The sequence below is a fragment of the Pan paniscus genome, chromosome 1, assembly GCF_029289425.2.
Source record: "Pan paniscus chromosome 1, NHGRI_mPanPan1-v2.0_pri, whole genome shotgun sequence".
Taxonomy (NCBI): Eukaryota; Metazoa; Chordata; class Mammalia; order Primates; family Hominidae; genus Pan; species Pan paniscus.
In genome coordinates this window covers 155899282-155918649 of record NC_073249.2, presented here as the reverse complement: position 1 = coordinate 155918649, position 19368 = coordinate 155899282, and the positions used below count along the sequence as shown (strand labels likewise).

Genomic DNA, 19368 nt, shown 5'->3' with positions numbered 1-19368 from the left:
CCCCCAACAGGCCCTGGTGTGTGTTGCTTCCTTCTCTGTGTCCATGTGTTCTCAATGTTCAGCTCCCACTTATGAATGAGAACATGTGGTGTTTGGTTTTCTGTTCCTGTGTTAGTTTGCTGAGGATGGTGGCTTCCAGCTTCATTCATGTCCCTGCAAAGGACATGATCTCATTCCCTTTTATGACTGCATAGTATTCCATGGTGTATATGAACCACATTTTCTTTATCCAGTCTATCACTGATGGGCATTTGTGTTGGTTCCATGTCTTTGCTATTTTAAATAGTGCTGCAATAAACATACATGTTCATGTGTCTTTATAGTGGAATGATTTCTATTTTGGGGGTATATACCCAGTAATAGGATTACTGGGTCAAATGGTATTTCTGGTTCTAGATCCTTGAGGAATCTCTATACTGTCTTCCACAATGATTGAACTAATTTACATTTTTTCTTAACAGCAGTCATGTCATGCCGTGTTAAAAAAAATACAGATGTTTTCTTCAAGAAGTCTAAGGAAAGACTTCCTTGTACTACTTAAATAAGACTGCCAAAATGGCATAATATCAAAAAAGAAATGTAAATAGAGAATCAACTGCCAACTAAATGCCACCATTACTCACAGTGTGATATCACCTACTTGTCTTAGGCATCATTCATTTATATTATAGTCTGGTCCACCGAGACTATTCATCACATTTTTATTGAGCAATTTCTATGTGCTTAGTACTGACTGTGCTAGGCTCTATAGGTTCTCTGTAGGTGCTTTAAGTCCTGCCCACAATAGCTTACAATGTGGTTGAGATTTAAATAAAAATACAGAAGTTTTTAAAAATATATCTTGTACAAATTACCTTAAAGTAAAAAAAATTCAGATAATGAAAATAAAGCTGTAGAAAATCTAGGATGAGCCTAGAAATATTTTGTATTAATAAAATAGTCGGTAAAAGCCTGGATTAATGAAAAATATGAGGACAGATATTTTTAGGATGGCAATTAAACACTTCTGTAGTCATAACTAAAAATATAATGAGAAGCATATATTTTATACAGATCCTTAAGATACCTGCATAGTGACAATCATCTTAAGAACAGATTTCTTTGAAATGTGCTTCCAATTACTAAGGATGTTGAAAAACTTTTTCTCTTAGTTTATCTGATTTCCTTATAACTTTTATTTCATTATTCATTTAATTTTTGAAAATTGTTCTTATAGATACTAAAAACACAGACCCAAGTCAACTCTGTCTGAATTTTCATATATTCTGTGGATATATTTTATTATGTAAAAGATAATGACTCTACTTTTCTCTTCCCTCCTTGGGAGAACTTAGATAAATATACCTTCTGACGGAAGCCAAAGCTTCTAAACACAATATTCTCTGTTCTCTTACATATCCCTGGCTAACAGATCTCGGCATGGCTTGGAATGCTTGTTCACATTACCCTGGTCCAACCTCTCTTGGGAACAGCACAGCTGAGTTTTTTGTTTATTTGTTTGTTTATTTTCTTTTACATTGGGTTGCACTGATGCTGAATGAAAGCACTAATGCTGCAATACAATGGGGGCTGGAGTAGGCAGCAGTTCATTTCTTCCAATGCAAAAGCTGTAAGTTTACAAGTACGTGGAATATATTATATGTATAGTCAGGACTCATGTCTATACAGCCCACTTAAAGCATATTAATGTTATATGTTTGTTTCACATATGTATCCCACAGAACTTTACAGTAGTTACTATAATTAAAATAAAACTGTAGATCAAGCATCAGTTCTTCACAAGTAACTTTTTATTGGCAAAGTTCTTAAGGATCTTACTTTATTTTGAGGGTTAGTTCTATCTTTATTACAACCTTGTTGCATAATGACAAGAATTTATCGAAAATAACAAAAATGAAGATGAAGCTACTTGTTAAAAACCAGTGTTTTGCTGAATTACAACCCAGAGTATTTGAGTACACATATAACATAATATAACATTATTTTCAATGAATTTGTACACAATGGATACATTTGTCTAGATTGTAAACAAAAATGTTCTCTGTACCTGCTCAATTTTTCTGTGAAACTAAAACTACTGTAAAAACTAAAGTATTTTCTAAGTATCATATATATATATACTGATATGTATATATAGATATACAGTTTCTCTACATCAGATTTTAAACTAATTGGACAAAGATAATTTCTCATTGTATGAGAAATATCTTTGCCAAATAGTCATTATTTTTCTAACTTTTCTAATTATTTTGTTACTTATTACTTTAACAAAAAAACCTTTAATAAACATGCTATGTAAAACTTCATGTGGGCTGAGCATGGTGGCTCACACTTGTAATCCCAGCACTTTGGGGGGTTGAGGCAAGTGGATCACTTAAGGTTAGGAGTTCAAGACCAGCCTGGCCAACATGGTGAAACCCCGTCTCTACTAAAAATACAAAAATTAGCTGGGAGTGGTGGTGGGTGCCTGTAATCCCAGCTACTCAGGACGCTGAAGCAGGAGAATTGCTTGAACTGGGGAGGCCAAAGTTGCAGTGACCCGAGATCGCACCATTGCACTCCAGCCTGGGCAACAGAGTGAGACTCTGTCTTAAAAACAAACAAATAAACAAACAAAAAGCACTTCTTGTGATTATTCTCCCTGGATGTAGACATTTTTAAACCAGGAAAGTTTAATGTGAAATGACAACAACCACTAACATGAACAACAATATAAAAACAAAAAGCTATCATGTTCACTTATGTTAATCTTGTACATAAATGTTACCTTTGCTGATAATTTACTTAATTAGTAACAACTTTCTAGGTGTCAAACACTACACTAGTGCCAAGAGACCTATGGAAAAAAATTAAGAAACGAGTCCTCTCCACCATGAATTACAGTTTTGTCACATGGGAAGAGACATACAATGAAAATATTCAAGGAATAGTACAATACAATAGTCAAAATGAGTACTGTGTAACTTCAAAGTTGCAGACAGAGGTAAGGAAAAAACAAAAATACTTAAAGTATTCAAGGCCTAAGGACAAGGTGAGATCTGAACATGTGGGAGGTGGGTAGGTTTTGCATGGACAAAAATTATCATGAGGTCTTAAAAACAAGAATAGCATCCAAAGGATGGTTGGGGTTGATTCCGTTCATGACATTTAAACCCACACAGTCAAGAAGCCAGTTTATAGTTGAAATTGAGATTCATATTAAATAGGTAGAAATAAGTCTGGGTAAAGAATCAATCATAGTAAATACTTTCTTAGGATCTATCGTGTAACACTCATTTTATGTACGTTATTATAATTACCCTACAGGTAAGTACTATTATCTTCAATTTATAGATTAATTTATTGAGATGCAATTAACTTTCTCAGAGTCACAGAGCTTGTGAGTGGCACAGCCAGATTTAAATCCAAGTTTGATTCCAAAACTCATGCTTCTGTTACCACATCACTTTGTCTTGTAAACAGAATATCATTGCAGCAAATCTTTCATCCCATTGTGCTGTAAGAAGGAACAGTACACCTGGAATTTTAAAAACTTGAACCTGAATTTGAATTCTTACTTATGTTAGGTATGAAAAATCGGTTAAGCCCTTTATAAACTGTATCATCTTTTGTAAAAATAAAATAGTGAATAGATGACAGCTAGTCACACAGGTGAATGAGGAACAGATAGAAGTAACAGAAGAATGGACATTCTTCTGATGTTGGCAAATACTATGTACTCAATAAAATTCACTGAATTTAAACCTAAGTAAAGGGATTGTGTACAGCATCAGCTTTGTGCTAGTTAAGACCATTTTAAATATAGATTTGGAAGAAAATAGTTATAGTTTATAGCTAATTCACAACTGCTTCTGCTATTTAAGAAGGACTCTACTATTGAGTCATTATAGTTGGCAGAAACGATATGTAGTCACAGCATATGATCCTACAGCAAAACTTCTGATACCATATTTTCATCGCTTCCCAAGATGTCCTATAGGTGACAGCATGGCCTTTAGCATGGTACCTACAGAGGAGACACTCAGTAAATATGTGGTGAATTAAGTAAATGAGGGGACAGAAGAAAGGGAGGAAGAGAAAAAAAAGGACAAGAAGAAGAAAAGCTGATTGAATTTAAAAGCAGGTAATGGCATATCAGTTGAAAACTATTAGATGACTCAAGTATATCTTTTAGAAGTCCACAAAGTTTTTTATTTTAATACAGACAAAATAGATTCTTTTATTTTATAAAAATGTAATAAACTTTGTTATTCAACAGCTGTTATTAATTAATTTTGCCTTTGTATATGCTGCCAGCAAAGAAATATTAAGAAATCCTGACTTGGTCATGGTGAATCAGAAGGCCTACCTGGATTTTTTTATCACTCTAACTGCGCAGCTAATCATTCAACCTCAAATTTGTTTTTTATGACACTCCAAGGATGCCCTTAGCTGCATCACTCCTTTGTTGTCAAAAACTTAGAAATAACAATTAAGCAGATTCCTGAGTTGCTTAGGAACATAACTAGAATTGAGACTTAGGAACTTTTAGTTCCATGCTAAGCCCACAGGGACACAACATCTCTAAAACATTAATCATAATTGGGCACAAATATTTTTTGTCACGATTCCCTCCTGCCCTCATTTGCTTTTATATCTCATTAAGTTCATATCCTATTAATTGAATTATCGCTCTCAATATGTTGACTTTTCACCATCATAAGCTTATACTGATTTTTCAAACTCATATTGCAAAAGCAAGCTATCATGAAATGTAAAGATGTCCACTTTGGTTAAGATTCACGTAAAGGTTTGAAGTTGGAGAAAACTCCTGGAACACAGGTCTTTCTTTTCATCACTTTTCCTCCAATCATCATCTGTGAAATTCTTCCCAACTTCTTAAATGCATATTCAAAATCCCATCCAAGAAACCAATCTAATATTCAGAGGCATGGATTATAATAATAAAGTTGATCTCCATGGGTATTACTGACAAAACAATCATTAAAATAAAAAGATAAAAATGAAGAAATAATCCAAATCAAAATATATAATTATCCTTCTCAGGTGGGAAGAAATACGCAAATTCAGGGAAGCAGGAATTGCAATAAAATGTCCAACTCCGTTCTTTCATTATCTGTTAGAATAGAGAGAGAAAGATGCAATAAGCATGGATGGGGATTATTTTTTTTAAATTTTGTGTATGGTGTGAGGAGTAAAATATAAGTGATAAATTTGTTTGCTTTAAACGTTTAAAACATTCTCTTTTGAAGTAATTACATGTGTTTTATTTTTAAAAAAGCAATTGTAGGCACAATAAATGGTCAAATAATCTTGTTGTAAAAACAAGTTTCAATTAGTATATAACTCTAGTCTAAAAAGAAATAAGGAAGAATAGAAGCTGAAATAGCCAGGAAATAGAATATTTTCCTATCAAAACATCAAAGTAGGCCAGACGTGGTGGTTCATGCCTGTAATCCCAGCATTTTGGGAGGCCGAGGCGAGTGGATCATGAGGTCAAGAGATCAAGACCATCCTGGTCAACATGGTGAAACCCCATCTCTACTAATACAAAAATTAGCTGGGTGTGGTGGTGTGCACCTGTAGTCCCAGCTACTTGGGAGGCTGAGGCAGGAGAATCGCTTGAATCTGGGAGGTGGAGGTTGCAGTGAGCCAAGATCATGCCACTGTACTCCAGCCTGTTGACAGAGCGAGACTCCATCTCAAAAAAACATAAATAAATTAATTCATTAATTAAAGTATTCTGTTTATTTTTTAAAGATAGTACACAGTGCCAATTAGTATAAAGTAAATTTTATCACACATGGTTGATGAAATTTTAAATCTAATTATTTTCGCAAACAGTCTGTCTACATGTATCTTTAAAGAACATTAAATATTACACATTACTTATTCCATAAATTCTCCTTATGGTAAAATATATATATATATAAACAGTTTTTTCAAACCTCTGCCTTTCAGTACTTGGGTAATGATACAGTAATATTTTCATCAATGTGGCAAATTTGACCACAAAATTGACCATATGGTTAAGTAAGCTACAGTGTATTATTTAGATAACCTATTACATAAATATTAAAATGGCTTCACAAAGAATTTGCAAATAGTCTGAGAAATGCTTATTTTATGCTAAATAAAATGAGAACAAGATTAAAAAATGTATATCATAATATTAACATAAGTATGTAAAACAAAATTAAAAAACTGCAGGAAAAAAGAATAGAAAAACATACACTAACATGATACTGAATTTTTACTGACTAGTGAGACTAAAGTTTAGTAAGCTGCTTTTCTTTCTAATTTTCATCATTTTCCAAAGTTTCCATAGAGAACAGGGCTTATTTTTGTAACTGAGCAAAAGTATAATAAGATTTACTTTAAAAAATTAAAAATGGAGTTAGAGTGAACCTACCAAAAAAGAGATGGAAACAAGGTATCGCTCTTCGTTTCCCTTCATTGGTTTTCTAGGGAAATCTGTATTAACAGCAAAACAGTACCCAGTGTGCACGTGTGTGTGTGTGTGTGTGTGTGTTATAGACATAGATAGATAGACAGATAGATAGATAGATAGATATAGATAGATAGATGATAGATGATAGATAGATAGATAGATAGATAGATAGATAGATAGATAGATAGATGTGGGGAAGGATATAGGATTATAAATGTGAGTTGAGTAAAAATTGTATTGGCCTCATGATTTTTAAGCTGTTTTCCAGAATCAACCAGCTTGTTCTTATCCTGTAAGTGGCACACTATATATCTCTATTGAAAAAACACATTCATCTCTTCCTCTGAAAAACAGGAAAAATTCTCTCAGTTCCCTCAACCATGAGGTTAAATGTCTAAAGAAATTGAGCTGCTTGAATGTTCATATCCGTTATAACAACTTGTACCGAGCAGAGGCGTTACTGTACCTGACATTACCCAGAGAATAAAATAAAATGAGCATGCTTTTTCACTAAAATGAAGAGTTCAACTCATTTGATAAGTCAACTGTGTTATCTCTGAAAAAATAAACCTTTTCACAGTCCTTCTTAAAAAGAAAAAAATCACACAATGCTATAATTCCCAGCAGACTTTCCATTCAATTAGCCATTAACAGAAATACTAAAAAGAGGTGCTTGAGGGAAGAAACTAAAGCTCAAAATTTGATATGGCCAATCATACATGACATTTGGGATTAAGTTCTGCCTTTTAGAGTACTCATTCATTGAAGTACATGTTTTATTCAAAATAGATCTAATCAAAAATGCGACTAAGAGTGTGCTAGCCATATGAGCCATATGGCGAACACGCTGGATTCTGATACCTAATTAAAATAGGAGTGGCCTAGCCTTAACATACTCCTGGAAACTGTCCTTACTATGAAAAAATCAGTGACTTACAGATTCTTTCATGGCAAGAGACTTGATCAGTCACAAGATCAGACTCAAGCCAGTTTCAAAAAACTCTTGGTTGAAGGAAACTTAAGTAAAGTTAAAAACAACAACTCCTCTAAGGAATCTAGCACTCTTAATCAGATGTATATGTTTAATTTGCATTTTAATTCTCAGAGATGGTCTGCCTTTGTAGCATCAACTCCGATTAGAACAGAGATACGGGGGAAGGCTATGCTATAAATCCCGGCAGTTTCTAAATCTCACCTTTCCAAATGGTCGCTCCACATCAAGGTTGAGGAACACTGGCAGGGTAAGGAGGTGGAGCTGGATGCATAGTTGTTTGTGTGGTACCTGATCTGTGAACAGACAGAGGATTTCACAGCACACTTCCTTGAGTATTTTTAAAGAAAAGCAAAACCAAAACCTGCATATCAAAGTCACATTGGCTATGATTAATATGGATGTTTTAGATATTACCTTCCTAGGACCATCTCATTTCTACTTCCATGCTTTGACTCACACTTATTTCCTCCTACACTTATGCATCAAATACCACTTGCAGGCAGAGACCATGTCTGATATGACTGGGGAAGTTATCACAGCACTTGTTAAATGCTGAATAAGAACTCATTGACCTCAAGTGATTGGTGAAGGGAAATCTAATTCAACCACCCTCCAGCTGATTATTTTTCATGATTTCCCATTGCTCTGGGATAAAGAATAGAATTCCTAACATGACATCAAAGGCTGTTTTATCTGGCCTCGGGATGCAATTTCAGACTCTTTTCAAACTTTTTGCCTTTTTGATCTTACACGCTCAGGCTACACTAGCCATCTTCGAACGTTATGAACACTGTCATCCTTCTTTATACCTCAGGGCCTTTGTACTTGCACTTTCTTCTGCCTGCAGTATGCTTCCATTTCTTCATCACCTGGCTAACTTCTACTCATCTGATAGATCTCAACTTGGAGAATCACTTTCTTGGAGAACATCCTGTTCACTAGGACTGGTCCCTCACTATATGACATCTACTATTTTTTCTTTCAGGAACTCATGGCATATGAAACGTATAGTTATGTGTGTGATTATTTGTTGAATATGTGTCATTGTACCTAAGCTATAAGCTTCACAAGAGCAGGAACTGTGCCTGGTTTTGCTTACCACTGAGTCTCCAGCAGCTACCATGGTGCCTGGCACAGAAATCATGGTGGATAAGCATTTGTGGCCTGAGTGGACAATGCTGCACAGCCAGTCCTGAGGCCCATCCCTCAACAGCATTCTCCATATTACACATCTCCTAAATTCATTGGATGTCACAGCAGAAAAATGATTCCTTTTTTTATAAACTTCTCAGTAATTGTCTTATAAGAAAAAGACAGAATAAAATGAATTCCTCATAAAAATTTGTTACAAGAGAAAGGAGAAAGAAATAAAATCCAGTGTTTCTTCAGTCTTTTTTAATTGGCTTTCTAAAGTTTTTTTTTCCTCAAAAATTTAATTAAGATTATCTTAAACAGCACGGCCATTTTAAGTGGCATGGCATTATACAAGCAGTCCAGACAGACATATAGTTTTCCAATCTTTAACTGTGTTAAGCAAATGGATGATTTCTGTTTTAGGTAGGCAGTGCTGTGTGAAGAATCATAAAATGCCATGTTTTCTTTGCAGCAAAAATTACACTTTGACCAATACCTATTCCACAGCAAACAGAAAAAGTTTAGTGGCAATTTGCACAGAAATTTTATGGTTCTGGAAGAGTGGTCAGACTTGGAGGAGAAAGGAGAACAGGTTTTTGGGGTCTTTTTAAATTTTTTGTCTGCAAGACTTTCAAAGCCCCCTTTGTACTCCTATGTGAGAAGATTCTCCATCTGCTAAAGAACGATCTGGTTAGGATAAGTTCTCACCTTAGCTGACAACTAGGTTCCTCTTCCTGCTATTATGCTGCTTGGTTCTTATTTAGAGGCCTGCTTTAACTAAGGAAATGCCCTTGGGCTTGCATTATTTGTTGGCTAAACTTTAGAAGCAGATTACAGCTGTAGGAATTTCGATATCACATACCTGTACAATGTCAAATAGCAGGAGATTAAAAAAAAAAACCTAAAGGAAGAGGCACCGCAAGGTAGTTTGTCAACAGCCAAGAGTTCTGAAGCGTATGTTTCCCTAGTGGCACCGTCTGTGGAGCACAGAGGATTTTTAGGGCTGTGAAACTAATCTATGATTCCATAATAGTGGACGCGTCATTATACATTTTTCCAAACCCATGGAATGTACAACAGCAAGAGTGAACCCTAATGTAAACTATGGACTTTGGGTAAGAATGCGGTGTCATTGTAGATTCATCAATTGCAATAAACATACCACTCTGGTAGGGGACATTGATAATGGAGGAGGCTATGCATATGTGGGGCCAGGGGGATCTGTGAAAAATCTCTGCATTTCTCAATTCTGCTATGGACTGCTCCAAAAAATAAATTCCATTTTTAAAAAATTGTTGTATATTGGGGATTATATATGATTTGATCTACTAACAGCCTTGTTACTACTGTTTCTGACCCAAGTTTTCCTTCTCTTTAACATATCCTGCATATTGTTTCCAAGGCAAATCTTGGCAAATCATAAATATCTTTGAAAGTTTCCCATTTCTAAAAGATAAAGACTACCATATGTCAGGTGATGCCAAGCTCCTTTGCGTTTAATTTCATTTCATGCTTAAACCCTTTAATACACTGATCTTCATTCACACCAAATATGACCTGTCCTGAAAGTATAAGGATAAGCAGGTACTAACGAGCCTCTCTTAGACATATCAGCTCTTGCAGCCATAAAGATTTTCCTTTATGCTGCCTAGGATCTTCCCGCCTGAAATAAATCTTGTTCTTGTTTCAACTAAACTTGCAGCTCTGCTGTGTTCTTCCCAAATTGCCAAGTATATAAGATATCCAATCTGCCAGCAAACTTTATCCTCCCTCTGGATGTGAGAGCCCAAAGATTTCAATTTAGACAGCTTTATTTACTAAGCTGTGTTACAGGATATTTCAAAATAATTCAGTTAAGGTGGTTCAGGCTATTTAACTGCGTATTTGGAGGGAGGGTCGGTGTTGATCTTCCAATTTGAATTTAACTCTTGGGCCAAATTATTTTCCTATGGCAATTCTGAAAGAAGATTGATGTGTAAATGGGCACGTCACAGACACCAAATAGAGACTCCAGAAACATAGCTCATTTGTTTGGCCTTCTGCTATGGCTCGTTTGTGGACCCTGTGGCCATTTATGGTTTAGCTGAGGATGCCTGATGCCTGTATTCACAGAGCCATGCTGTCTCTGTGGGCTGAACACTATGCTAGTTTATCTACGAGATTCCTTCCAGAATGACCCAGCTGTACCACAGGGTTATAGCTACTTTCCATCATGTTGTTAATAGTTCTTTCTGCTCACCCACACTAGCTCACTAATTTATCCCCATCCACTGCTTGATCCTGAATAACTGAGGACTATGATGGTCTGTGCTGTCACCTTCAGAATTTCAAGGCCAGAAGTGTAACTTGGCATAAAGCTAGCTAGATTTTGAAGGAAAAAGAGAAAACCATCCTAGAATTCCTTCTCTTCACCTCTGATTACTTGAGTCCTTGCTACAGGTCATCCTGCTTCCATAGCTATCCCCTCCCTCTTCCAACTTCCTGACCACTGGCTCCTTTCCATCCACTTTCAGATATGTGGAAGTTTCCCTTGTCTTGGGAAACCAATACACACAAACACCTGTGCTTGACTGTTTGTCTCTACTCCTTCCTCCAAGTGCAGTCTAATGTTTTGCCTTCCTTTAACACCAGCAGTCTCAGTTGCTCCTAATTCCTCTCCTTTTAGCTCCCTCCTAAACAACTGACCAGAATTAGAAGGTCCTCTCCCTTTGTCAGAAACTGTTCAAACACTTTACAAATAATAATTCATTTAATTATTTGTAATCGGTACTCTTATCATCTTCACTTGAGATATGCAGAAACTGAGGCATAGATAGGTAAAGTAACTTGCCTAAGGTCACCTCCAGATGAGTGGCAGAGTTTGAATTCAAATGCCAGCAGTCTAGTTCCAAAACACATGTCCTAACCACACTCTACTGCCTCACTCCCTCCAAATTCTATAATTGGTTTTCATTCCTGTGTTAATAAAACTAGTCTCTTAGAAACTTTTGGTATATGCTCTCATCTTTGATTGTAGTACTCAGGCTAGATATACCTGTATTGCATATTAAGTTCTAGTATTTACAAACCTCCCCCCACTTTTTATGCAAGTATAATGAAACTTCATTAAGCTGGAATGAACACATTATTCTAATAAGGGTAGAACTAAATTTTATATTGTTCGTGACATAAAATATGGTTAATTGGTCAAATTAATAAGCAAAACAAAAAATTAATAAGGTAGTAGGAGCAGCATTTGACCTACTCAAGGGGGAAAATATAGATAATTTTAGAAATACAAATCCAGGCTTCTGATATCAGAGGAGTCTTTCCTGATCTGGATAATAATATGTATAATGCACTTCTTGATTCCTGCCTTGCAGGAGTGTGTACTCTAGTTGGGAAGCAATTGAAATAACAAGAAATAATAGAAAATGGCACATAGTCACACTCCAGAGCATAGGATGGTGATGTTCACCATCATCTACTTTGTTAGAATTTGCAGGGTATATTCTGAGCACTGGCAAGTTCTTCTTAGGCACCATGCCAGCTGCAACCAAGAGGGTAGTGATCCTTGTGGGCATAAACAAAACTGCACATTTTAAAGCTAAAAGGAGCCTTGGAGATGATGTAATCCAACTCTCTTATTTATGGATGAGGATATGAAGCCACTTTCTTTTACAGTCACAAAGCTAGCTTGCAGCAAAGTCCTATCTGGAATCTAGCTTCCTCTTTCTGCTCTATCACTAGGCCCAATAATAGATTTGTAGATTTAATCCACGCATAAATACCCTAGAACATACCTTATTCATCAAATGCTTGTTTCTTAAAGAAATGAAAGTATAGATAACTGAGCAGTGTTAAAAGACTAAAACATGTGAGCTAGCCAATTATACTACTCAGTGAGCCCCACAAGAGCAGAGATTTTCACGTTTCTGTTTGTTGATGGACCCTCAGTGAGTAAACCAGAGTCAGCCCCAACGTGGTTTAATTACTATGTGGTGTTTGAATGAATGATTTCTTCTACATTTTTTATATCCAATGTCTATAAGTGAGTAGATATTATTTCTATTTTATAGGTGAAAAAAAAATTAAAGCTGAGTGAAGTTGACTTACTCAAATCTAGACCTAGAACCAAAACTAGAAACCAGGCTTCTGGTGCCTAATTCATGATTTAGCTGTAAAAAGATTGCTTTCATAAAAAAAATTAATTGTTATTCTGTACAGTGAATACAGACAGATTTGTCACTTCAGCAAAATTCTGAGGAAATGGGTACAGCTGGCACGTTATCTACTGTCATTATTTACTTGCTGGTCTTTTGGGTGTGAGCCATCATTTCTAGTCCGGGGCCTGCTATATCACACTAACAACAAAAATAAACGGTTTCCCCTTCTTACTTTCCAAAGTTTCCTTCCTTTCTTATCTTTCCTCTCAGAATTCAAACTGCCTGGAGAAACAAAGTGGGCAGGCTGGGGACCGTCTTTCCAATGAATGTTCTCACTCCACTTCGTGAGACTCTGATCAACTCAAACTATATTAAAGACTCCAATGCCTTACAACTGTCTCCTCAATTTAATTTCATCTTTTGGAGTTTTTACAGCCTCACTATCTAAAGAGATTATACAGTTACTAGGCTTTGTAACTTCTAGCACTGCTTCTTGAATCTTCATCTTTTAAGGGGGTTCTGTGTTTTTCTCTTTCTACAACATCAAAATATATTCTTAAGATAATAGACCTTAAATGCAGTTATACTGGTCTCTTCACAATAGCACAGATTGTAGAAGCCTTAAGAATTCACAGAAAGGGGAAATATTAAAGTAATTGAGGGGAGTTGAGGTTTCATAAGGAGGTGCAGAGCATGAAAAGAAGAACTGGAAGGGAGGCGGGGAAGTCTTGAACAAAGACAGCACTGAATGAGCAAGAGTGGAAGGCAGCGAGCAAATACAGCTAGTTATTGTGGATGTTTCACTTTTGGACTAAGATTGGATAGGGGTGGATGGCAATTGGAGAAATAGAACTGTTACCACTTTCAAATAAGTGGCGACTTTGACATAGTTTGGGGGGATTGATAGCCAAAAACCTTAGGCAGGAAGAAGGGTAAACTCTAGAACATATTGCCCAGCTGGAATCCTGGTTCCACCAGTTATTAGCTGCGTGACCTTGGGCAAGTTACTGCAACTTGCTGGCCCTCAGTTTCCTTCTTGGTGGAATGGGAATAAAGGTTGTAACTACCCCTATAAGATTGTTGGTGGGATTAAAGGGTTAATGCAGGCCGCCCATTATGTCTGTAATCCCCATGCTTTGGGAGACCTAGGCAGGAGGATTCCTGGAGCCTAGGAATTTGAGGGATCCCAGGAATCTGAGCCATGATGGCACCAATGCACTCCAGCCTGGGTGACAGATCAAGACCCTGACTCTTAAATTTTTAAAAAAGGGGTTAATGTATATAAAGCACTTAGAACAGAATCTGATGCAATGACACAAAGTAAGCACTCAGAAAATATTAGCTATTCCTATTTCAGCCATAACAGACAGGCCATTTATTCTGCTAGCCTCACCTAGAGGTTCTTGTAAGGGAAATTCCCTGGCCCACAACTTCTGAAGGGGCAACTACAGGTCGCCTATTTTGTGCAAAGATTCTGTACATTTTAGGCATACCTGATTGGACAAGGTGTGCAAGCTCAAGCAACAGGTTAGCCACTGATCTATGACTTTGCCAGTCAAGGAACAGTGACCTTATAAGAGACTTCCTTTTTTGAGAATGTCAAGAAAATAAGGAAGATTAGTATCAGGAACAGAGCCATGAGGAAGAAGATGATTAAGCTAAGGAATTATATTGACAATACAGAGAAAGAATAGGCAACTGTTAATAGAAACATAATTATGACAAGTAGAAAATAACTGGGTCCAATAATGGTGGACAATAGGCAAGAGATTCCATTTACTCCAGTTGTTGATTTTCAGGATCTTAATCTACTCTCCAACTCCAGCCTACACACTCCAAGCCATAATATTGTTTCTTTTTCTTTCTCCTTTTTTTTCTTTTCTTTTTCCTTTTCTTTTCTCTCTCTCTCTTTCTTTCTTCCTTCCTTCCTTTCTTCTTTCTTTCTTTCTTTCTTCTTTCTTTCTTTCCTTCTTTCTTTTCTTTGAGACAGAGTCTGTCTCTGTCACCTAGGCTGGAGTGCAGTGGCACAATCACAGCTCATTACAACCTGACATCCTAGGCTCAAGCCTCCCACCTCAGCCTTCCAAGTAGCTGGGACTACAGGCATGCATCACCACACCCTGCTAATGTTTTTATTTTTTGTAGAGATAGGATCTCACTATGTTGTTTAGGCTGGTCTCTAACTCCTCAGCTCAAGTGATCCTCCCACCTCAACCTCCCAAAGTGTTGGGATTACAGGCATGAGCCACTGTGCATGGCCCATAATGCTGTTTCTATTACAATAAACCTCCTCTTGCTTAAGCTAACATAAGTGTTGATCTATTTCCTATGGTCCAAGGAACGTAAATAACAAACCAATGCAAACACCTTAGATGATGAGTTTGGGTATCCGACACTTGCTTTAGTGATCCCTGGTACCCATCAATCAATTGACTCATGGCCCTTCAGTGCACCCTCCATGCTGCCCCCACAGTTATCCTCACTCAGAATGGGCTCCCATTCTTTTTGACATGTGCACAGACTAATTTTCTTTCAAGGGCAAGTTCAAATTCCACTTTCTTCATGAATACCTGGGGACTATACTGGACAGAGGTGGATCCAGGTTTTGTGGCATCTGAAGAGTACAAAACTTTCTTTAATAAAATGAATATAAAGCTAGGTCCCTAGGAAAAGGCCTGTGAAAGTGAGAGACTTTGAAACTTCAACTTCATTCACTTCCCTGTACATCTACTTCTGATACCAGGTTAAGAGGGACTTTTTCTCCATGAAATTATTCTACCAGGTATATTTTACAATACTGTGTGTAATCACACAGACCTGCTATATAAATAAGCTCAGTCTTACACCTGCTGCCTCTCACTTTGGGAATATCATTTGTGACTGGACTGCAGTATTCTACCCCCCAGGCTGTTGGGAAGAAATTCCTGATGTCTGACAGATCTACTGTCAGATTTGGGAGGGAAAACATCGACCAGTATATGACACTGCTCCTGCTCATCCAGCATCTAGTGTATGCCACCTAATATTGGTAGCTAAGCCATTCTCCACACAATTGTTTCTAAAGAGAGCCTGCTCATTACACACATACATACACAGACATCCCAACATATATGTTTTGTAAAATTGCTTCTTATTTTTCTATTAGCCTTAAAATAAAGACAAACATCTATTTCATGGGCCACAAGTCTCCTGTCATGTTTCCACCATCATTCCTCTCTGTCTCCCACTCCATATTAGCAGAGCTAAAAAATTTACTGTCCATTTGTGGACATCTATGCAAGGGAGCAGTCAATAAACATTAGGAGTAGTTATCTCTGCTTTTTAAATTTCACTGTTTTTTCATTTCCTCCTTCCCCATTCACCCTTGGCTCAGTTGAAGTTCTCAGTAAAGACTCATAAATAGGTGATAGAGTTGTTAATTGGCTTAATTTAATCATTGCACAGTGTAAACATATATCAACACATCACAACATACCCCATAAATACAGAACATATACAGTGATTATTTGTCAATTAAAAATAAGGTAAATCACAAATTTCTAAAAAGAGGCTAAACAACTAAGTGAATAAGGAGCTTTATGAGGGTGAAGCTTTGAAGAATAAAAAAAGGAGGCTCCCCAGACTGATTAGAAGCACAGTAGAGAGAGGACAGCCACCTAGAGAAACAGATCAGAGAGAGCCTGAAGGGAACTGTGGAAATGCAAAACCATAGCCCAGAGAGAGACCTGTCAGGTGACGGTCAGAACCTAATGACTCCCTGGAATCATCAGAGTGCTCGAGAGGGACTGCATTTCATGAAGTCACCCAGGATGTGCTTGAGTTTTTTAATTAATCTGAAAAAAAAAAAACAACGGAACTTTCTATGGCTAGAATTGGGGATATTTGGAAACATCCAGAGTCAGTTATTGAATATCAGTACCACTTGATTATCAGTTCCATTGAGGCAGGGTTCAAATCTACCTTGTTTCTGCTCTATGCCCACATATCACAGTGCCTCTCCCATAGTATGAACTCATTAAATATTTAGCGAATGAATGGATAATATTTTCAACAAGACTCAAGCTCTTTGAAATCACAGACTGTATCATGAATGTTCTGTAACTCTAAAGAACCCAGCACAATGCCTGACACTGAGTGACACTAGTTATGATTTGCTGTCTGATTTAGAAGCTCTTTATATGTCAAAGGGAGATATTTTTTTCTTTAAGCCTGGTGATAACCACGCACACCTGGTCAAATTCACATCCTGCCTTATCTTTTATGTGCTCCCAGCTCTATAAAGGTAAAATAAGCAAAAGGAAGAACAATTATTGGTATCAAAAATACAGTAATCTAGAGACTAATCCTTCCCTGAACTATCTTTGTCACTTCCTGATTCATTGAATTTGGTCAGTTTGTTCCACAAGTAGAGCCTCCTGGCTCTCAGAACCATGAGGAAACAGCCATATCCCTGGAAGTAGACTTTAACCAGAGGCTGCTTCCTGAAAGGTCCTAGTCCCCAGGGATTTATTGCCATGGAAAGCCTGAACTGGCCGGAAGACGAACGGTACACACAACCTTTGGGTTGAGTATAGAAAATGTTCTGTATGGTTTAGCTGTTGTGACTATCTGCTATGTTGCTAATCGACACAAATAGTAACATTATTAAAGTTCATTAAGGCTGGGTGTGGTGGCTCATGCCTGTAATCCCAGCACCTTTGGAGGCCAATATGTGTGGATTACCTGAGGTCAGGGGTTTGAGACCAGCCTGACCAACGTGGTGAAACCCTGTCTCTACTAAAAATACAAAAATTACCCAAGTGTGGTGGCACACACCTGTAATCCCAGCTACTTGGAAGGCTGAGGCACAAGAATCGCTTGAACCAGAGAGATGGAGATTGCAGTGAGCCAAGATCATACCACTGCACTCCAGCCTGGGCAGTAGACTGAGACTCTGCCTCAAAAAAAAAAAAAAAATTCATTAAATTAACAAAATTATTCTAACTATTCAAAATTGCTCTACTAATAAAACAATAAGGGTAACTCTGCAAGGCCAAGGTGGGAGGATCACTTGAGGCCAGGAATTTGAGACCAGCCTGGGCAACACAGCAAGATCTGTCCCTACCAAAAAAGAATGTTTTAAATTAGTCAGGTGTGCTGGTGTGAGCCTATAGTCCCAGCTACTCAGGAGGCTGAGGTGGGAGGATGAGAGGATCCCTTGTGCCCAGGAGTTAGAAGATGCAGTGAACTATGATTGTACCACTGCACTCCAGCCTGAACAACACAGTGAGACCCTGTCTCTAGAAATAAAATTTTTAAAAAATTTTAAGTCAATAAGGAAAGCCCAAGAACTCACATCTTAGTTGATAATTTAAAGGAAAAAAATAAGAAAAAGATGTATTTTCCAAAAACAGTTAAGAATAAAGTTATACAATTTAGAAAAATTAAAGAGATATTTTAGTGAAACAACAAAAATGTACTCTAAATCTTCAAAAACTTCCAAATACATTTTCTTGAATTGGTGATAATATTGTCTTCCATCCCCTCCCCACTCTCATGGAAACCCTTCCATCACGACAGCCCTAGGGAAATGGGAGAGCTAATGCCAACTTCAGCAGCAGGAGGAAACCTTTGCAAGGAAGGGCCTTTGCCGACAAAATCCTTCTAGTGCTAGAAGAGGAGACAGCATAGAAAGAGGAGTAGGAGATAACATCCTTACTTCTCCATTACGATGGCCTCAGAGTCAAAATCCAGAAGCGGGAGAAAGAACAGAAACACACAGAGAAAGAAGAAATGGTCACAAGCTCTTTAGTACACAGGCTCATGAGGTGTCACTGCATGCGTGTGTGGACATGAAGGAGAAAGCCAATTATGATTCCCTGACTCTCCTCCAGCCTCCCTGAAGTCTCCCTGGGGCTTATGGAAGGCAGTGGAAAGCTGAACACCAAAGAGACTGCCATGGAGTTGCTACTGTTGGAGGCCGAAAGAGTAACAGTTGTGATCAACTCAGTGTACCACTGGAGGCTATATGAGTAAACAGCAAACTGTTTCTCATAAATGCAGAATGTTGGCAAACTGACAAACTGTGTATGCCACCCAGAAGGACTGCAGGAGGGCAGTCACAATCCAGGCACAAGTGTTTCTTGTGATTAGGCAAATCTGAAGCCTGTTAGTAATAATGTGAACCTGTGATCAATTAAGCAGCTGACCAGTCGTTACCTCCTCCTCCCTGCTCTTTCTACCCAATAAATACAAAGGGCTGCCTTTGCTCGCTAGAAGCAGGGAGCTCTCTTCTTCCCCTGGACCCTTCCTTAAAATAGTTACTTTTGTCTTAAGTTTTCATTTCTATGTTCGTCACTTTGTTCAGTCTTTTAATGACGGTCTCAGGCAGTAACAGTAGTGACGGTCTCAAGTAGTAGCAGTGGCAGTCTGTCACAGCTATGATTAGGGCTAAGATGACATTGTCAGAGGCATTTGAACAAGAGCAACTCTGAAATCTACTGGGCTGCATTCCCAGACGGTTAGGCATTCTAAGTCACAGGATGAGATAGGAGATCAGTGCAGGACACAGGTCATAAAGATCTTGCTGTTAAAACAGCTTACAGTAAAGAAGCTGGCCAAAACCCACCAAAACCAAGATGGCGACAAGAGTGATCTCAGGTCAT

At 37.6% G+C, this 19368-nt stretch overlaps 1 protein-coding gene across 3 annotated transcripts in view; it reads right to left on the bottom strand.

Moving 5' to 3' along the window:
- Positions 1 to 19368, bottom strand: part of PTGER3 (prostaglandin E receptor 3) — a 194872-nt gene that overhangs the window by 113987 nt on the left and 61517 nt on the right. The window contains exons 3-4 of one of the 3 annotated variants that reach the window (XM_014345714.5): positions 7647 to 7738; positions 1777 to 5116 (exon numbers count right to left, since the gene is read on the bottom strand). The exons of the other annotated variants lie outside the window; for them this stretch is intronic. Of the exons in view, the coding sequence (XP_014201200.4) occupies positions 5113 to 5116; positions 7647 to 7738 (96 nt within the window). The 3' untranslated portion in view covers positions 1777 to 5112. Of the gene's footprint in view, positions 1 to 1776; positions 5117 to 7646; positions 7739 to 19368 lie in introns of those variants that run through there. 3 annotated transcript variants of the gene reach the window in all.